This window comes from Carassius gibelio, chromosome B22 (assembly GCF_023724105.1).
Source record: "Carassius gibelio isolate Cgi1373 ecotype wild population from Czech Republic chromosome B22, carGib1.2-hapl.c, whole genome shotgun sequence".
In the NCBI taxonomy this organism is placed as follows: domain Eukaryota; kingdom Metazoa; phylum Chordata; class Actinopteri; order Cypriniformes; family Cyprinidae; genus Carassius; species Carassius gibelio.
The window spans coordinates 25,287,429-25,308,323 of NC_068417.1; the positions used below are offsets into that span (position 1 = coordinate 25,287,429).

At 36.2% G+C, this 20,895-nt stretch overlaps 1 protein-coding gene across 5 annotated transcripts; it reads right to left on the minus strand.

Annotated features, from left to right (window-relative positions):
- Positions 1 to 27: 27 nt before the first annotated feature.
- On the minus strand, positions 28 to 20,230 carry LOC127987013 (rho GTPase-activating protein 45). Of its 5 annotated transcripts, none has more exons than XM_052589285.1 (23): positions 19,798 to 20,230; positions 18,157 to 18,553; positions 15,234 to 15,377; positions 14,288 to 14,372; positions 10,840 to 10,912; positions 10,578 to 10,638; positions 9,552 to 9,686; positions 9,254 to 9,315; positions 9,054 to 9,164; positions 7,313 to 7,393; positions 7,016 to 7,177; positions 6,786 to 6,923; positions 5,638 to 5,828; positions 5,432 to 5,547; positions 5,219 to 5,317; positions 4,083 to 4,184; positions 3,835 to 3,998; positions 3,281 to 3,469; positions 3,072 to 3,209; positions 2,003 to 2,241; positions 1,668 to 1,905; positions 1,452 to 1,548; positions 28 to 629 (listed from the first exon to the last, which is right to left on the minus strand). In XM_052589285.1, exons 1-23 carry the CDS (start codon positions 20,041 to 20,043, stop codon positions 310 to 312), a joined length of 3,588 nt encoding a protein of 1,195 aa, XP_052445245.1. In that variant the 5' UTR covers positions 20,044 to 20,230; the 3' UTR covers positions 28 to 309. The 5 variants fall into 5 exon arrangements, with proteins under 5 accessions (XP_052445245.1, XP_052445241.1, XP_052445242.1 ...); XM_052589281.1 differs by having other exon boundaries at positions 28 to 647; positions 19,798 to 20,199; XM_052589282.1 differs by having other exon boundaries at positions 28 to 626; positions 19,798 to 20,198.
- Between the last annotated feature and the right edge of the window lie 665 nt (positions 20,231 to 20,895).

Sequence of the window (20,895 nt, forward strand, 5' to 3'; positions counted from 1 at the left end):
TTAGTTTCCATTGGCTGTAAACTAATATTTTTTAAAATCACTAATTTTTTTATTATTAAAAGACAAGTACAAACATAAAATTAACAACAGAGATATTCTTCAACACTCGGAGTGTAAGATTTCATAAGATACAAAGCATGAAGACACCGGAGATGAACCGCTGTTTTTGTAAGATAAAGCTAAAAACCATTTGAAACATTATTGCAGGAATCTAAGCGGAAGTATTTTAAATATTAAAATTAATCCCAAAAAAAAAAAAGAGAAAAACCCCAGACTGGATGTTCCAGACAAGCCCGTGCTGTGGTGAACTCAGAGAGTGAGTGTTGTGGTGTTACTCTGACTGATGTTTAACGCTGCCAGCGAGCTTGTGGGCGCTTCCTCTGCTTCCTCTAACTCGGGCGGCTCGCTCTCAGGGGGGGCGGGGGGGTCACTGTTGGGGTTTGAGCTGGAGGGACACTGCAGGTTCACGAGGAGCACGGGTGGTCTCATTTGGGTTTCGGTGGTAGAGTCGAGTGCCTGGTCTGTAGGACTGGGGGGCTGAAGATCACCTCTGGTCTGTTCCTCGTCTGCTTCTGAATCTGAGTCCAGACTGTGTTCCAGAGAACCAAGCGTTCCCGTCGAACTCTCTGCTGATATATGACAGATCACTGTAGATATTATATATAATATCTTTTATTATTTGAATGAATGCAAAACGTCTCATTGAAATTACTGTATGAATAACTAGACAAGTAATATGAATAAGTCAAATGAAGATAAACACCTACATAGTGTATGTATATGTATATATATATATATATATATATATATATGTATATATATATATATATATATATATATATATATATATATATATATATATATATATATATATATATATATATACACACACACATACACACACATACATACTATAAAAAATTAAAATAATGGTGATTTAAATATAAATCTTACATTTACATGAATATATTGGTATTTACATTAAAAATACAACATGAAAAGCAAATGAAAAAAATAGAATACAAAGTCTAAAATATGCATTTAAAAATGGTTTAAAATATTAATAAGGTTATATTTTTGTATTAAAAAGGGGGAAAAGGAAAAATGAAGATACAATAGAAATACAATTCTAATATTTCTAAATATTAAAAATGCTGTAATTGAATTTTACACACACACTAATATACATAAATATGAATTTGAAATACTTATTGAAAGGCTTATGTGTGTGTGTATATATATATATAATATGGCCAAATAAAGTGAACAACTAACAAAGTTATTTAAAAATTATGACTATATAAAATATATTAAAAATAAATTGATATAAATTAAAACAAATGAAATGTAAAACATTTAAAACAATTAAAATATCAAAAGATAAATCAGAATACACACAATGCATCTGAAGAAAGTAAATCAATAATATTAGGAATAAAAGTCTGTAATACCATGGCTCTCTAACTTGTCCGTCTCTGTAGCGCCGGGTTCATCTGCGACTCCTTGTTCTTCATTCGAACAGTGCTCTTCTACATCAATGCTGCTTTCCTGCAAGGAGCAAAACATCACATTTGTTCTGCATTAACAGTTTAACCAGCGGACCTCCCATTAAAAGGCACCGCTTGCACAACAGGAGAGATCTGATCAACTGCGTATGAATCTCAGACCTGCTGTAGAGACTGTGTGTGGGCGCTGCTGGCGCTTGCAGACCGACTGGAGTCCGAATGGAAAATGGCGGGATAAAACACAATGAGGGTCTCCACTATGCGGGCCTGATATGGGTAATCCACCAGAGACGACAGAGACACCGTGGCCCCTGAGGGCCGGGGCCGCATCAGTGAGGGGCCAAACACGATCCCCAGATTACTCGGGCTCATCTTATTGTCATCTTCCAGTTCTGCAATCCTGAAAACAGAGGGACATTAACCAAATAATCAGTGTTTGATAAACCGAGTTTGGCTGAGTCAGAAATGTGAGAGGAAGTCAATTCTAGGCTCTGTACCTTCTCAGGTGGCGTGCTATGTAGCGCAGAGTGGCGGTGTTTGGTCTGGGCAGCTCTTTGAGGAGGTTCTTGAGTCTGCCCACGAGGGCCAAGAGTTCAGGGTCCGTCTCAGGGCCGAGGTCCACCAGGTCGGGCCCTTTGCCCGTCTCTGCTCCCTCTGGGCCCACTACAGCCAGACTTTCCTTCGCTAGACCCATCAGACTGTTGTAGAGACGAAAGGGCATGATGGGCTCTGGAAGCTGAGGAACAGACAGAAATACAAAATAAGGATGTAACAACTGACTTCTGGTGACCATATGAGGATATGAAAGCCACTGCTAACAATGAGTGCAGCTTACTGTCACAGGGAACAGTTAAAGGATCTGTTGAACAAAAATGCAGTGTTGTAATATATTAAAATATTATATATTAAATGTTTTAATATAAATATTCAGATTTTTGTGAATGAAAAAGTATTATTCTTAATTATGATTTATTAATATAACTGTGCTTGACGAAGACCTGATGGTCAAAACGTTACATCATTAAATAAATTTTATGGATCATTTACATCAGCGTGTGGACAATGAGTTTGGATTTTTGCTTTATTAACATAACTGAAAAAAATAAATAAGTTACATTTGGGGAATCCAAAAATGCTAATTGTTACTTTTCTATTAATAACGTAATTTTTAATGTAATGGAATGCTATAAACATTATTATTAATAAATCAGATATTTTTTATTTATAGTAAAGTTTTTAATTAAAATTTAAATATATTTGGGTTATTTGAGGGAACTCTACAAATGCACATTTTGTTATGATGAGGTTTTAATATAAAATATTCAGATTTATAATGTGATTTAAGAGAACAATGTATAAATGAATTATTTCGATTAAGTTGCATTAATAAATACAAAACAAATGATATTAAATTAGTTTCATTTAGGTGAACCAAAAATGTAAACTTAAATTGTCAATAACAATATAATTTTTTAAAAATTTTTGTATAATAGAGAAAATATAGAAAACCCCAAAATGCCATTTCCACAATATTATGATGCATGTCGTGATGCAGTGGTGGCTCACCTGCCGCAGGTACAGCTTCAGTACGTTGCTGATGTCGTGTGGCGAGGACTGTGACAGCTCCACCAGCTCTTTGCCGTTCTCAAACGCCTGGCACAGCTTCTCCACCCGCGTCTTCACCCCATTCACGCGATAAATACCCTGACAGAGAGGAGGACCATCAGCACGATCCTGCATTTCCATTGGCCGAGACCTGCTGGATCTGAACGTACCTTCATTCTCAACGCTCTTCTCTCGATCTCGCCGATGCACTTCTTGATGATGAAGGGGATGCCGTCAGGACTGTTGCCGGACACCTGAGAGAAATCCTGCCCGAACAGCTGAAGGCGACCCTGGAGCTTCTTGTGGCCGCACTGAATGGCCAAAGTCTCCAAGCAGCGCTTGTGACAGGCCAGGAAACACTGCCAAGAGCAAATCAGACTTCAGAGGAGCAGCTCACCCCAAAATAGAAACTCTGTCATTACTCTGTTTCAAACCATAAAACCTTTGTTTATCTTCAGAACACAAATTAAGATATTTTTGATGAAATCTAATATTTTTGACGATCATGCAAGGATCCTTGCTGTCTATAGAGGGTCAGAGAGCTCTCGGAGTGCATTAAAAAAATATCTAAATGTGTTCTGAAGATAAACGAAGGTCTTACGGGTTTGGAACGACATGAAGGCGAGTAGTTAATGACTGAACTTTCGTTTTTGGGTGAACGATTCCTTTAATAAGCCCGGCTTATTTCAAACACGAGGCCCAAGTGCAGCCGGCGTGACCTCACCTCCTCGCACTCGGCTCCCTGGAAATAAACGTAGCTGTCACATTCTCTGCACTTGGACGGGGAGCGCAGTTTGCGCAGTTTGTGCGTCTGAGCGGCTTTCGACAGACCCACGTTCCTGAATGGGCCGGTGGGCACCACGATCTCAGGCTCGATGCCGTTTATATCTGGAAAACGTTGAGCAGACCGTGAGAAACTGGAGGACAGGCACAGATTAGAAAGGAGAACACTTGTGCGCTATTTTGTCTTACTTGGCGTTTCAAAGGAAGTAACATTTGAGTCTTTCTCATCTGCGTCTTCGTTTGATGACATGGTTCCTGTAGATGATGTTCGGGTCATTTTACTTATGTCACCTAGAGAAAAAAAAATATATATACAAAAACTGTTAATGCAAATTGAAAATATATTATACACACTCTTATTTTTATTAGTTAGGGGTGTAATGGTACATGTATTTGTACCGAAAATTGTCGGTATGGGTCTTCGGTTCGATACAAATCATTACATTTTCAGGAAATCAGACAATACAGGCCTTTTTTTATGGTATTTGATGTGGCGCGACATATCGCTGTAAACTAACGCCTCACTCCTAACGGACAGAAGCACAGAACGCAATCATCCCTTCATCTTTATTACTACTTTTAACGCAAAATATACAGGAATGAACATCTCACCCCTTGCGTAATCGCTCAATAGGCCTATAAGCGTTTCAAGCGTCGAAAGAGCTTGCAAGCAAAACATCACGTAGCATTTAATTTACCTCAGGCAAGTCTTCAATGTCCATAGCTAGAGAAATGCGGTCTAGAGAAGAGCATTTTGTAAAATATTACACTTTAGGCCTATATTTCATCATCTTTTTTTTACCGGTTAATGATGTCTAAATTAATGCATACATTTAAATTAATATTTTGTGAAACAAGTTATGACCCTGTAAATTACTACATTTCAACAACAAATACAAATTGGATAATTTAAAGTCAAGTAAATTTGATTTTTTCGAAATTATTGTGTATACAATTTTATAATTTGAGTGTTGAAGTTAAAAATAAATAGTAACTGAATTCAATTTTGGGATCTGTTGTTAATTGTAACCTTAAGGTAGCCTAATGGAAAAGAGCTCTGTATAGTTTGGAGCAAAAGTTGAGGTAGATTGTTTTTCCCCAAGAAAATTTGTAATTAAATTTCCTTAAAGAAAGAGCCATTTGTTCTGTAAACCATTGTAAAAAAAAAACCGTTTAGTTTTTTCCTCCTGCTGTACTGAAACATACTGAACAGCGAACGTCAAAACCAAAGTATGTAATCAATCATCATGTTTGTTTACCGTTATACCCACCCCCCCCCCCCCTTCTTTTTGTTTTGTTTTATTAGTCATGGCAGGAAGTTGTACCTGTGCTAGTAGTGGGGGATCCCAGGCCACTTCCTCCTCCCACACTGTCGGTGTCGCTCACTGTGGAGCCCCAGGATTTGTGGGTCATTTGACCTCGAGCTGAAAAGTAACACAATTCAGAATCATTTGCGCAAATATTTTAGATATTCATTACATGCCAAAAAAAAAAAATCTAATCTAAACAAGCACCTTTTTATATATCACTGCACATACCTCTCTTGTGTTCCTCTTTGTGAGAGGCGCTCGTATCTCCCGTTTCTCCAGCGGTGGGTGGGGCTTCAGCACTGCTGTGAGCTTCAGCACTGTCTGCACGAGCTCTGACTGACGGCCTGAATTCAAGACAAGACAACACCTCACTGTAGTATTCACATCCACTTCCATCATATTCCATGTCTGAAAGCAAGATGAGTGTTTGTTACTGGCTGGAGGAGGCAGAGTAGGCCTCAAACTCGTAATGCGTCTCAGGCTCTTCGCTCATCTGAAGGTCTTTGACGTGTGTGGCGTACTGCTGTCCCGGGTCGTACAGTTTACTGCTCTCACACAGCGTCTGATAGTGCACCGGCAGAGCTACCGTCTGCATGTGCATGATCTGGTAGTAGGAGATGGTGGCCTGGAAAGAGTTTCACACGGTTAAAACTGCTAAAAGATGGATTTGGATTTAAAAGTTTTCTTGGTTAGAATTCTTTTTGACCATGTTAGTCTGAGTACTGCATGAAAGGGCCATTGATCAAGTATACACACAACACTACAGAAAAACAACCTTAAAAAGGTCTAATTCCAAACATTTAGCGAGTTTAAAGTTAACTTTATGACTTTGAAATGGACTAGCCATAAATATTACCAGCCATTAAACTGTATTTTAAAATAGATTCTTAATTATGTTTTCTATATTGAAGATATTTCATTTTAATTCTGCATTTTGAAATTATACATTTGCCATATTTTACTATTTCCTCAATATAGATGCTTCAAAAATATTTGCCTTATTAAAAAAAAAAAAAAGTCCTTAAATATATTTGCGGTCCACAACAACAACAACAACATGCTGCTATACAAGTTTCAAAATGAAAAAGTACAGAATAAATATTTTCTTAAAAATATATTTGCTGGATCTCAAAATAAATCCAAAAATATCTGCTTTATATAAAAATGTCTTGAAATATATGCTACATTTAGAAATATCCTTAAATACATTTTCTGTGTTTAAAAACAGAGAAATTCAAAAATATCGAAAATACACATTTTATATTACAAATATCTATCCATCCGAGCTGGATTGCAAAATATTAATACTCGTTGTATTTTTTTATTTTTTCCCTTACAAATTTGCTGTAATTTTGCATACTTCCCTGATATATTTACTATGTTTTGAAATATTTCCCTTGTATTTTATTATGTGTACTTTAAGTTGATTTTTGGGTCACAGTCTAAGCGAGTCTTGTACAAAATACCCTCTGAAAAAAAAAATTAAATAAAACTTGTGTTGCTCCTCAATTTCATTTGTGGGTTTTTTTAATACATTTTTCATATAGAGATTTGTTTCATCTAGTGAGTGTGAAGTGTTTACCGAGCGGATGGTCTGGTCACTCTGTTTGATGACCTCCTGGATCTGCCGCAGGACCGTGACCTTCATGTGCTCCAGCTCCTGGTGTTGAGTGGTGGCATCTGCAATACACGTCCGGTACGTGGCCTCGGCCTCCTCAGCCTGAGACCCACACAAAAACACAACCCGTTAACCACTGAACCTCCGTTCCTGCAGAAATATGAGAGATGCATTGTGGGAGTGCCGAGTCTGACCTTGTTGCGGGCCTCTTCCTCCAGCCGTTTCTTCTTATCTACTGTTTTGGTGGTAGAACTGCCGCCCTCCTCCCTGTTAGCTGCCGTCCTGGCCTTGTCGTACTCCTCGCAGCGGGTCATGTAGACCTGCTTGGCCCTGCGAAGGTTGGCCTCACACTCCATCTGTGTTCAAACACACAACAACCCTTACAGACCTGCGCTGCTAGCATCTCGTATGGTTTAGTGCATGTAGACTCCTCCTGGCTGGAGCTTTAAAGTGTTCTGGTAGCTCATAAGAGGGATAAAAGGAAACGTTACCAGTTTTCTCTTGGCCTTCAGCCACTGTTCCTTGATCTCCTTGCGCTTCTTCTCATGCTCTTGTTTGCGGAGCAGCAGAGGCTGTGGACGAACAAAGCACATGATGCTTGACAGCAAAATACTTCATGCTACAGATTTCAAGATATTAAAACTATGACTGAACAATTAGAATAAAATGTAACTTAACAACGATGAAGATGACAACATATTAAAAGGAGTAAGGAAAGAAAGGAAGAAAAGCATTTTAAAGTCTCATTCAGATCATTTTCACAACAACCATCGTCAACAATAAAAATACATGCATACAGTACAATAGTATGTTTAACAGTAACTACTAATAAACATAGATCAAATTAGCACACCGATCTAACTTATTGCTAATGTATCTTATGATTAACCTGATAGCTGAAGAGTTATGTTAGAAAGAATGGCAACTACTTAGCATGCAAACCAATTAGCACGCTAAGCTAACTAGCATAAGTCAGCGAAACACAAGCAGGGTAAATTTCTGAACCGTTTTCAAGTTATGAATGTTTTTGCAAAAAAAAAAAACCTTAAATTTCTGGAATACTAGGTGGTGTTCAGTCTTCTCTGGTACCAGAATCAGAACATGCTGATGGTGATTCCTATCGAATTTTGCGCCAGTGTCAAATCGTTTAAAAAATAATCGCAATTTATGACAAAATTCAGAATGGCGGACAATTTGAATTTCAGCCAAATTGTTCAGTTACAAGCAAAAATGTCTTTCATCTCAAGACCTGGAGCCGTTTACAACTTCAGCATGTAGCATCAGAACAGTTTCATTTCGACAAAATATGGCCTCTTAACCAATTTTGGGTCAACATAGTTAAAGGGAGAGTTCACTCAAATGAAAATTCTGTCATTAATGACTCCTCCTCATGTCGCTCCAAACCCGTAAGACCTTCGTTCATCTTCAGAACACAAATTAAGATATTTTTGATGAAATCCGAGAGCTTTCTGAGCCTCCCATAGACAGCATGGATACTACCATGATCAAAGTCCAGAAACATAGCAAGGACATCGTTAAAATAATCCACGTGACATTAGTGGTTCAACCGTAATCTTAGAAAACTACGAGAATACCTTGTGTGCAAAGAAAACAACAACTACTTAATTCAACAGTTTGTCTTCTCTACATCACCCTATAGCACCATTTTGGAGAGTATCACATACTTAAACAACGTATGCTGTTCTGCGTCACCTGGTCCACGCAGATGTGCTTTGATCTGAATGAAAACAACGTAAATGGAGCCACTTGTGTTCTGAAGATGAATGAAGGTCTTACGGGTTTGGAACGACATTACGGTAATGACAATTTCCATTCTGGGGCGAGTTATACCTTTAAGTTCACCACATCAAAACTTGAACAAAGATGTATGTCAAAAGATCAAAGATCATCCAAGCCAATTTTCGGAAGAAATTTTTGTTGGAGGAGTAGTGAAAAAAAGATTGAGTACTGTAATGAGTCTTAATGTAACCTATTAAACAGAAGCAGCATGAAGAGTGTAATCAGGTGTACAAAGTTACATTTTTCAAAGGGTTCAAAAGTTATAACCATTTGAAAAGTGATTTCTGAACTGTTGGTGGTCCTACAGAGTTGGTAAGTTCACCACTCATGACCATAAATACAACCGTGCCAATTTTCTTCATGTTCCTTCTTATGGTTCATATGGTTGCCATAATAATATAAGTGCAAAAGGTGGACATGTTGGTGTTGTACCATGATGAAGGTCTGGTTGTGCAGGGTGGAGGCCGCCTGATGCATCACATTGCTCTGCTCCAGGTCCTGCTCCAGAGCCAGAGAGTAGATGGAGAAGAAGGGCATGTGTGGCTGATGGACAAAGAAAAAAAGAGACGCATGAGGAAGAAGACAAAGCAATCCTGAAGTATTCAAAGAATCAGAGCGAGGTTAGCTCTCACCTGTGTGATGGTCTGTTTACAAGACTGATAGATCCTTTGTAAGCCCTTGGAGAACTCCACCTCTGTACAAACATTAACTAATAAAGATTCACTGCAATTTAAGATGTCTCAGATGAAGTAAAAATAAACAAGCAAAATAGAAGTAGCAACAGGACATGGCTCAACAAGTGAGGATTTAAAATCAGAACCACGTTTTATACAGAACTATATACCCTTTTTTTTGTCAGTCTCTTATATAATACTTAAAATCTAATTTTACCTCCAACCATCACATCACTGAAGCCACATGTGATCCTACCTAATGCAAGCTTCCTCTCAACATAGCCGATCAGATCCTTGATGTATTTAGAGATGGTTTTAGCGTACGTCAGAGCCGAGTCTACTCCTCCTTCACTGCGCTGAAGGATAATGTCTACCTCTTCAGCGCTCCTCGCTGCCAAGACACACACACACTAAAATTATGGGAGTTTCACTTTAGGAAAAAATACATTTGTAGAACTAATGAGAAAAAAAAAACTATTTCTTTGTTTAGCAGAAGACAAGTTATGTCAAAACAAGTCATCTAAAAATGTATAATAATATTTATTTGTGCATGCATGTATAATAGCAAAACATACATTTAAAATTAGAAAATGATAGTTATTATCACAACAATACTACCTCTAATAAATATATTTTAAAATAAATAATGCGTTTAAATATATTCTGCCTTATCTGTAAGTTTGCATATTTGTAAGTAACTAAGTTTGCATATTTAAACAAGTTATCTTAATATTAATAATTGTATTATTATTAACAATAAAATTGTTAATATTTTTATTTTAAATATGTTCTGCAGGAGATTTAGTAAAGATCTCTTATATAATATTCATGAATACATTTATTTATTTGTTTGAGATCTTTACAAAATCTCCTGCAGAACATTTAAAATTATGAATTATATTATAGTTATTTTTATTATAACAATACTACTACTACTACTACTACTACTACTACTACTACTAATAATCAAATGTATTACATCTTAATACATATTTGTTCGCAGGGCCAATATATCTTAATATTATTCATGTTATGCAGGAGATTTAAAAAAATAATGGATAAATACTATTAGTTTATTAAATTCTTAAATGTTCTGCATTTAAGCAGAACATTTCTCTTATAGATCATTTTAAATATGTTCTGCACAAGACCTAAAACATAACATCACAATTATCAGCAGCTCACTAAATGAAAAAAGAAAAATTGTCATCACAAAAAAACAACTATATCGGTCCACTCCGACCTGCTTTTCTGTATTTCTGAATTTGTCAAAACAATGTACCCAGCTCAGATGAATCACTCCGTGTGTGTGAAGACTCATGACCCGAGAGGTTCTCCATAGACTGAACATTCAAAGAGAATAAACAAATATTTAGATCACACATTGGGTCACATACACATCGGCCATGTGTGTTCATGTGAGTCTTATTTCAGATGAGGACGACTGCGTCACAGAGCAGTGACTCTAATCACAGAACGCCAATTTCAGGAAGTCAAACCCTGCTGCCAACATCCTCTCTGAACAGAGACTGACACACACTCACCCTGCTCTTCTCAGACGGCAACACCGACAACAGCGTGCTGCTGTCCACCTCTCCCATCAGCAGCTCAGACACACTGACAAAACACACAGACAACAACAAGAAGTGAAAAACTCGGACTCCAGCAGAGGATTAGATGCCCGCTCTCAGCTTCCTCTTTGCCACAGTCACATTGCACTGCTGCATGATTTAAGGTTTTAGTCACAGGAAATTAATGCAAGGCATGAACAAGACCGTTTGAGCAACATTTTGTGCTGCCATTCAAAAAAATGTATTGATACGATTATGAAAAGTTGAAGTGACAACAACAGCAATACTACATGAGAGATGATAATTATCAGATCTTTGAGGGTTTAGGGCTGTTAGCGTAAGAGAGCAGAAGCCACAGATCAACTTCCTGTTTTTTCTGTAGAGCTTCGATTAATGTCAATGATCTAAAAGAGCATTTTGAGCGAGATGATTTCATAATGTACACAAAGTATGCTGTATGGCACTGCAGTGTATGATTCATTTAGACCGGTAAAAATCAAGTTAAACTAAATCATGAACAAAATAAACCAAAGTAAAAAAAAAAAAAAAAAAAAAAAAAAAGGAACAAAGTGCTTTTTCCTTCTTAAATTAATTGAACTACACTAGCTCAACCAATAAATAGTCCTGTTCACTCAAGGGGAAATTGTTCCTTTGGAAATTATTTTTTGAAATATTTAATTATTTAGTGATTGATTTAAAATGCATTTAGATTAATACGTTCCAAAAGAATGTGCTAGTTCCTGGAAGAAATCAAAAAGTGGATAAATGAAAAAAAAAAATAAAATAAAAAAATTGTATGCAAAAAAACAAGATTGTTGCCACATGACCTCAGCGTCCAACCATCCGTCCAACCGCCATTGGGTTATTTTGATTAGGTAAGAAATAAAAAAAAAAAGATACAATAAAAACAAAAGTTATCTGCTTTTGTAAATAAACTTAATGTGTGTCTAATAATTATATATATATATATATATATATATATATATATATATATATATATATATATATATGTTGTTGAGGTGACATCATTTAAAATTCTGTAACTAGTTAAACATTTTGTCCTACATGGACCTGTTGTTATAAAAGCTGCAGTGTTATATTCATTTTTGAGGCAAATCTCAAACTTGTCCTATGGTGTGGTAAATTATAAACTTTTATAAATTAAAAGAAAAGCATGAAGTGTTAATAAAGACCTCCGGAATATTTTTACAAGTGTCTATTTTAGTAAATGGTTATAATTCTTTGTCCTCCAAACGTGTGAAAACATAGGAACTAGTTACATTTAGTCTCTGAAACCCATGTCCTCTGGTGCAACACCACATCCTTATTTTATATTGACCAATTCCGGAGAAAACCATAATTAGTTGAAGGACCCCATTCATGATCGTGTTACTGAAGCCCCTTGTGAAGCCCATGACATGAGCACATGGTGCTTTCGGTCTCAGAATTGTTCAAATATTTTACTTTTTTGGAACCAGTGCAAAAGTTTTAGGTTTTGTTGTTCTTTGGTGTGACTGCCCTAAATTATATATTTTTGAATTAAAAACTACATGTTAAACTACATGGAAAATTGTGCAAATGTGTCTTGCTCACCGCTAATGACAGGTTAGCTCGGAATAGCAAGGTCATTAATTGTCAGAAAAAGGCTGACATTAAAAAAAAAAAAAACCATTTTAAATCAGACCTAACTAATTTTTAGAACATTTTCAGTGTTCTTACATGCAATAATTACATTAAACTATTTTCTGATGTTTTTACAGAAAACTTGTACCGTTATAAAGTGTTGTGAAAATAATTATAAAACGTGATGCTTTGTTTTTGAGACCGAATGAGCTGAGGGAGAGAAAGTAGTGGAAGAGAGGACACGGAAAGATAGACTAAATTAACAGGGATCCACGCAGAAGGGAGAAGTTCGGAAGAGAACAAATGCGGAAAGTAAATATAATCAAAATGATGCCTTAATCCATTCAAATCTTAATGAATATAAATCATATTTAGCTTTGCCACACATGCAGCAGGGGGCTAGAAGAGTTTCAGTAACATACTGATTGACTAAAAGACTGGATTTTGTAAAAATTTTGTGCATTAAAAACCCCTCAAATCAAACATGATTTGTATCAAAATTAAATAGAAATATATTAATAACTACCATTTCGGTCCTTTAGTGTGACGTAACGTCCTATGGTCATGGCGTGACACACATAATAGAACCACAGATTTGTTTTTGTTTTTTCAAAAAAAAATTTTTTATTTTGCAGTAGGCGAGACATTATATCACTCAACTTTAAATGGTATAATTTTTTTGCAGTTTTGAACGAATGACAGCAAAATTTGTCTTGAAATGCTCCAACAAGTCATAAAAAAAAAAGTCTAACAAAGATCTGTCTTTCTATTTCTGTATTATAGATTTTTGCTATGTCACACCATAGGACAAATTTATGGCACATTTCAGTAAAAAAATTAAAATAAAATTAAAAAGCAGTGAAAGAAGAAGTTAGTGACGCTTTATATTTTCTCAAAGATCAGATGTCACACTTCATAAATATATGCATTTATTTTACAAAAAAGGAGATGGAGAGAGAGATAAACACCACTGGCAGGTCAATCAAAATAAATACTTCAAAGAATAAATGCTAAAACAAATTGGGTGCAATTACTTTCATTTTCATTATGCTCATTTACTTTAGTTTATCACATCTGAAATGGAAAATCAAGTAGAGTGAATTGTAGGATACAGTATTCATTAAATACAATACTGCTCTCTGGTTGTATACTGCACATTTTGGTAAATGTACTATTAAATCCAGGTAATCTATTCATACAGCAAAGTGGTGCACCCACACACAAAAAAAAAAAAAAAAAAAAAAAAAAACCTAGCAGAATATATTTTAACCTTATATAACTAGAAAAAGCGAGGGATTGGATAGACCTGAAAACCTTTTATTATTATTATTATTTTTAATTGTGCCATTGTTTTTCCACTGTTTGTGTGTTTGAGTTTCCCAGTGGTTCCCAAACTTTTTCTGCCAGGCCCCCTTTTTGTAGGGAATATTTTCAAGGCCCTTTTTTTTTGGAAAGTCTCTTATGCTCACCAAGGCTAAACTTATTTATTAAAATATGGTTTAACTAGAGCTTGGCTTTTCCCCAAATATCGGCATATATGTTCTTCTGTTTGACCGATGAAGTTCGTGGTGGGACTTATTTTTGACAAAATTTGAAATCATGAATATAAACGCATCCACGTTATAGCAAAATCCATATCGTGGAACAACATATACGGGTAGTCACGTTCATACCAGTATAGCGACCACCCCTATCTCGGAGTAAAAAAAGTTTGCACAATTACGAGATCTAAAGTCACAAGTACTTTTTCCCCAGAGCGGCAGATAGCGTGATCCGCTGACGAGAGCTTCATACTCACTTGCTGCTAAAGGCTACAGCGATGGTCTCGATGGCCTTCTCAAAATCTTTCTTGTCTGCTTCATTGCACACTTCATAGTGGTATCCTGAAGTCAAAGACAAAAAAAAAGTTGTTAGTAAATTGCTTAAAGGGGTCATATGGTGCATGAAGAAGATCTGTGAAGTTGAAAAAAAAAATATAATAATAATCAAATCCAAATAAATATTCTTTATAAAAGTTAAGTCAACCATGCCCTCCTAAAAGACCTCATTCAAACACGCCCCACATGATGTGTGCTGCACATTTTATGGGAGGACCGTTCCCGAACCATAGCCTACAAAAAAGCGGTTTCTGCAGTTGGGCAGTTCCAACTTTGGAACGACAGTCTGGCGCTTCTGACACGCTTCTGTAAGTACGTTTTCATATGTAAAGAATTTGCCACTGATGATTCAAACGCGAGTTTTGAGCAGTGTAGAGAAGCGCTTGTTGTTTGACGTTTCTCAGATCACAAATACAGACATGGTTTTATCTTCACAACGCGCGATACACAAACCATAAAAAGACAGTACAAGTCATTCTAATCAGCGATTAGGTGCCCACTGGATGCAACAAATACCTTTTTTGTAATGGGTTCTATTGGTTGTGTCTCGTCAAGCCGGGAGACAACATCACAGTATGGTGAGGAGCGTAACATTTCCGTCCCATGCTTGAGTTTTTCGAACAATCACAAAGCACTGGATAACGGGCCAATCAGAGCTCAACTTACTTTTTAGAGCGATTTCAGTAAGGCGGGGCATAGAGGAGCAACAGTAATGTAAATTGTGGAAAATGTGTTTTTTGAACCTTAAACTGCATTAACACATTGCATTACACCAAATAAATGTCCTTTTTAGCAACATAATTTGACCCCTTTAAAATGACAGAATCTTATTACTGCTGTAGAACGGCTGTAAATGGCTGCTCTAACCTTTGACCTGTGAGATGAGCTTGCCGGCAGCGGTGAGCGTCTCCACAGTGTTGAGGAGAGGGTACATGCTGATGACCTGCCGCAGGATGCGCAGAACTTCCCCCAAACACTCATGGGCCAATGGACGCCGGTTCTCCTGTTTGTCTGCCAAAAACCATAAACAACGTTATCATCAGACTCTTAACGGCTTAAAATAAACATCTAGATTACAGCCGCACAAGCTTCAAGAAGTTAAAAGACTTCTGCTTAAACTTAATTTGATTTTTGTGCCAAATGATAACTCTTCACACAGTGTTATCAAATGAGCAAAACTATAATTCAATATCTGGGCCATATTTCATCAAGCAAGCAAGAAAAAAAATAAAATGATTAAGAAGAATAAATCTGTAATTTCACCCCATTTGAAAATAAATGCCACAACGTAAAAACAGACAAAAACAAATACAAGTTATAAAAAAATAAAAAAATCGGGTTCATATTTTAACACATAAGAAAAAAAGCCAAAACGACATAAGTAAATAAATGCGGTGTTCATATTTTCACCCTACATGATACAAAAAGATTATAACTTATAAAAAAAAAAACATAATAATAATTGTGTTCATTTGTTCAGTCTTGTTCAATAAATAATCAAATTATACAAAACAAGAACAAAGAAATAAAAAGCAAATAAAATAAATTGACAGGTTACACTTTCTCATCTATCAAAATTTTCCTTCTGGTTTTAGGGCATAATATGACCTAGATATTTCTTCGTGAACCCAGTAACCCTTTAACCGACATGTCAATGTCTATCATGCTGAGAAATATCTGCAGTGATCCCAAAAGAGTCGAGATGATGCAAGACCCTTCATTTGTTCACACAGTGTTGCAGTGCTTTCTGGTCTGCTGTGACACGTCTACAAGCCACTTCCTCCTTTCACGGCTCTAACTGTAACCAAAAGCAAAAAACACCTCTGACTTGAGTTTCTCTTTGTTTGGTTGAAACTACCCAACTTCTATAGTAATGGGAAGCATGAACAACTGGCTTCCCCCCCCCCCCCCCCAATCACACAAAGTGGGCCATTTGTGTTCGATTATTAAAAATAATAATAAAGTTGTGGAAATTGTGGCATGAATCAACCATCAAACCCAATGCCAAATGTCTGAAATATGGCAAAATGACTTCGAGATGTATACGAAATGTACTATTTTTATTATTAGTAGTAATAAATTAGTTAATTAACATTTATTTTTTGGACAACTATCATATTAATAATTTACTACCATAACATAGAAGTTTTCAAACTTGGAGCAGCAAAAGAATTCAAAGGAAAATGAATAGAAATACATTTCTATAAAATGATTAAATATACACATTATAAAATTCCTTGCAACAACGACCTTCAAGAAGAGTGCCTTTGTTGTCTTTATAGGGGATTTTTTTTATTTGGATGAACTGAGAAGAGATCGATGCAAATAAATTTTGCATTAATAATAAATTAATTTTCAGTTACACCAGTTCAATCTGAAGAGAAATCATTTTAATCAACTTAATACGCAATTAATATATATATATATATATATATATATATATATATATATATATATATATATATATATATATATATATATATATATATATATATATATATATATATATATATATATACACACACACACACACACCATGGTTTTACAGTCACTGTGCTTTTTATACAGATCCTCTTGGGGAAAAGACCGTTTTGTCTATCTTTAGTGAAATATCAGAAAACTATAACTGATTTTTTGTTATTTATGGGTAGTACTACCACATGCTTGATGCTGAATGACGTTGCTCTACAAGTCCTGAGAGCGGAAGGGGGTGTTTTCTGAGAGAACCGTTTCCTGCCCCAGTGTGGTGCACCACAGGAACTCAGCCTCACTGCAGATACAGGAAGATCAGGGCCTCTTGAGCGAACTCAGCCCCGCCCCTTCTCTGCTCCACGATCACATGATCCTCAGCGGAAGGTGATGTTTGCGTCAGGACGTGCAAAAAGTCATGTGGCAGACAAGTATCGAGCACAGTTGGGAGTTTCTAACATGAAAATAAGTACCAGGAAATGTTTCGGAAACATTTCATCCATGTCAACTCAACGTAAAAAAACAACAACCCGTTATTGTAATTATAACGGTAAACGACTAAAAATGCTACGTTAAAAACCTGTAAAATGGTTAACGGTAACTTCTAATTATATAAGGTGAAAAACAAATCTTACAGCACTTTATATAACGTTACAGTAAAATACAGACAATCACAAAATTCTTTCAAATGGTGTGATTAAAAATAAATTATTTTTTTTTAAAATAAAATTAATAAAAATTAATAAAATTAAAAATAACGAAGACATGCAGATTATTTTAGTGTAATTTGTTAGTTTATTTATTTTCCGCTCACATTTTCATGTTTTAATTTTAGTATTTTCGGTGTTTGTAATTATTTATTGTTATTAGTTTTGTTGTAATTTGGTTAGTTATTTTTAATGCGTCTACGGTTTGATTTCAATGATTTGTATAATAAACATTTTAAAATATACGTTTTAAATAAAGTATTGAATAAGTTAAAATTTTGTTTTATTATAAGTTAACATGCATTTAATCAGTTTGTACTTGCATTTTTGCTGACTATTATAACCTTGTTTATGATGAAGTTTGAATTTTTACAAACTTTTTTTATGGTGGTTGTAAGTATATTATCAAATGTATAAAACCCATTTTAGGTATATTATTGTCCACTTTGGTACATTAACGTTATATTAGTCAATTATATGCTTTAATGTGTTCAGCTCATAAAACCTCAAATGTTTCTACCATATTTTTTTACGTTAAAATTCTGGCAACCACAGCTGCTGGTTTTCACCCAAAACTTCACACATTCTTGTAGCTTATTATCTTATTATCTTACCTTCAAGCACAACATCTTTCAGTTTCTCTACTGCTTTGGCAAACCGCTCCACTATGCGCAACAACGACGGGATGTCTTCCACCTCGATAGCCACTGTAGTCTCGGGTGTCTCGGGCGAGGGACTCTGGGCGATGACGGACTTCCCTGCACCCTTACTGAAAACCCAAGACTGGATTGGGAAGCCTGCGGCACTAGGATTACGACTCAGGGAAGTCGGGCGCTTTAGGGTGCCCATTGGGGACGGACTGCCAACCAGCTTAGTGTGCTGGGCCAAAGGTGTGCCTGGACAGGAAGACGGGACTTCTAGGACAGGGGGAGACAGACTGGAGGACGTATGGGATGAAGAGGTGACTGCATCGACTGCATCTTTCCGAGGCTGTTCTTGAAGAGCGGAGAGCTGTACGATAAAGACAAAAACAAGGATATAGTGTGGGCAAACTGATAGACATGACAAGTCTTGAGGTAGAAAGTTCATGTGGATAGAACACAAGATGAGTGACTGACTACAATAGACAGCTGTTAGTAAACAGAACTTCTTTACACAAGAGCAATTGTGTAACCGTGGCCTACTTCCTGTCACACCCCGAAGAGCTGATGCCACACTAACTGGCACCACTGAGGCCTAAAAACACTAATGCGACTAAAGATGAATATTAAGCCAAGTTACCGAAAATCCCATCAATTATAACTCATTTCGGCATCATTTTAGTCAACAAACGAGTGATGCATTACAATACATAAACCAATAAGTGTTAACAGGGTGATATCCCAAATTCCAGTTCACTTTTAAGAGAGGATAGAGATATAAATAAATAAAATGTTAAATAAATGATGAAAACTCGTCATAATACTTGGAATATTACAATATTTCAGTACGACATTTTAAAGTTTAAAATGCATACATTTAACGTTTTGCAGTTCACTTTGATCCAATTAATTTTTAAAAGAACAAATATTCCTTGTACACTTTCAATATGAGGTCCTAAGGTAACATGTATAGTAGTTTTACAACTGTTTACGCCACATGACAGGATGCATATCATACACACATGCATATTTCAAGCAGTTACACAAATATTTACTGCTTAAAATATGTATACTGACGAAAAAAAAAAAAAGTACTTTAAATACAACCCACCTGTTTGAGCCAGACGTTGGGTCTATTTGGTAAGATGTCCAATTTAGTTTTGCCGTTTGATTTTTTCACTCTCTGACTAGTCGCGTAAGGACTGTAGCTTTTGCTATTTGATCCACGCTTCAACATTTCCAGCTACTGAGCGTTGAAAATCAACTTTCGATACGATTACCCGTCATATCTCATGATTTTAATTCAACACATTCAACTGAACCTTAAAAAGCACCTGGAAGTAAGTCAGTTCAGGAGAAAAATATTCAAAGGAAGGCAAAACCTGAACTTCTCAACCCCTTTGATATCACACTGAGGAAGTTTAGACCGTCCCTTTCTTCCTAATTATTTGTTTTAGATAACCTAACAGTCTAGATAACCAACTCGAATTCTACTTTAAAACACTGAAAACGTTCTTAAATTTCCCAGCAACGTCGAAAACATGAGCGCGAGGGTGAAAATGTCACTCAAGTTGATTGGCAGGAGGAAAAGTCGAGAGATGCTGTGAGACTTACTGATGGAGAGTTGAGAGGGCTGTTTCCTGTTCGGCTCTTCTTTGACATCGAGTGCGTCTTCATAAGTTCCCTTGTCCTTTTAGAGAACATTTTAAGCTTTAGTTGTTTCGATCCGACGCGTATTTCTTTTAATTTATCGTGTAGCCCCCCAGCCCACCCCCCGGCTCCCCATTTCAAAGCGCTGATGCGAGGTTTCCACACTCCGAGCTCGAGCTTGTGTCTCACACCTCTAATATGATCGCACATTGACTGAATCTACTGACACTCATCAGAATAGTCTGAGGCGCATCCGCTTTTTTTTCTCTCGCTGTGACTTTGACAAGTGAAACTGCGTTGCCGTGTATAGCTGGATAACATCATGCATGCTCGCTGAGACTTTTAAAACGAGGTTTATGCAATGAATTACATCATTTTACGACAAAAAATAAGCTTTGGCCAACTGCCCCACACGTCGTTGTTGTTAATGTCTGTCACCTGCTCTTTAATTAAATTCTAAAACGCCCACATTCGCAACAAAATCGTATTTTTAACGGCAATTCTTTTTTTTTTTCATAATGAAATAGGTCTATCTGTGCTAAGGCAATATTGAAATATCTGAGCATAGCAGTTTTAACGCAAACAAATACAAGAAAACCAATCGCAAAATGCAATGATGTATTTTTTAACTGTAAAACACACACACACAAATAGCGATGGCATAGAAAAACCAATTGTGTTCCACAAAGAACCATCTCTTTTTATGATCTGAAGAACCTTCTTTTTACACAAAGAACCTTTTGTGAAACAGAAAGGTTCTTCAGATCTTAAAGGCTCTTTATGAAACCATTTAGACATAAGGTTCTTCTATGGCATCATGAAGCACCTTTATTTTTAAGACTCTCTCTCTCTATATAATTTCCTAGGAGTGTATCTCAATTTGCTCCCTTGCACCCTAGGTAGTGAGTCTGTATATCATGTACACAAATTCCGGCAATGAATGCAGTAATTTCAGTAAGAGAACATAGCGAGCATAGATTCTTCCTGGTTTGGGGGATTTTTGTTTTTGGGAAAGAACATTCCAGTTCACTAAAAAAAAAATCATTTTGTTTAAGCAACACT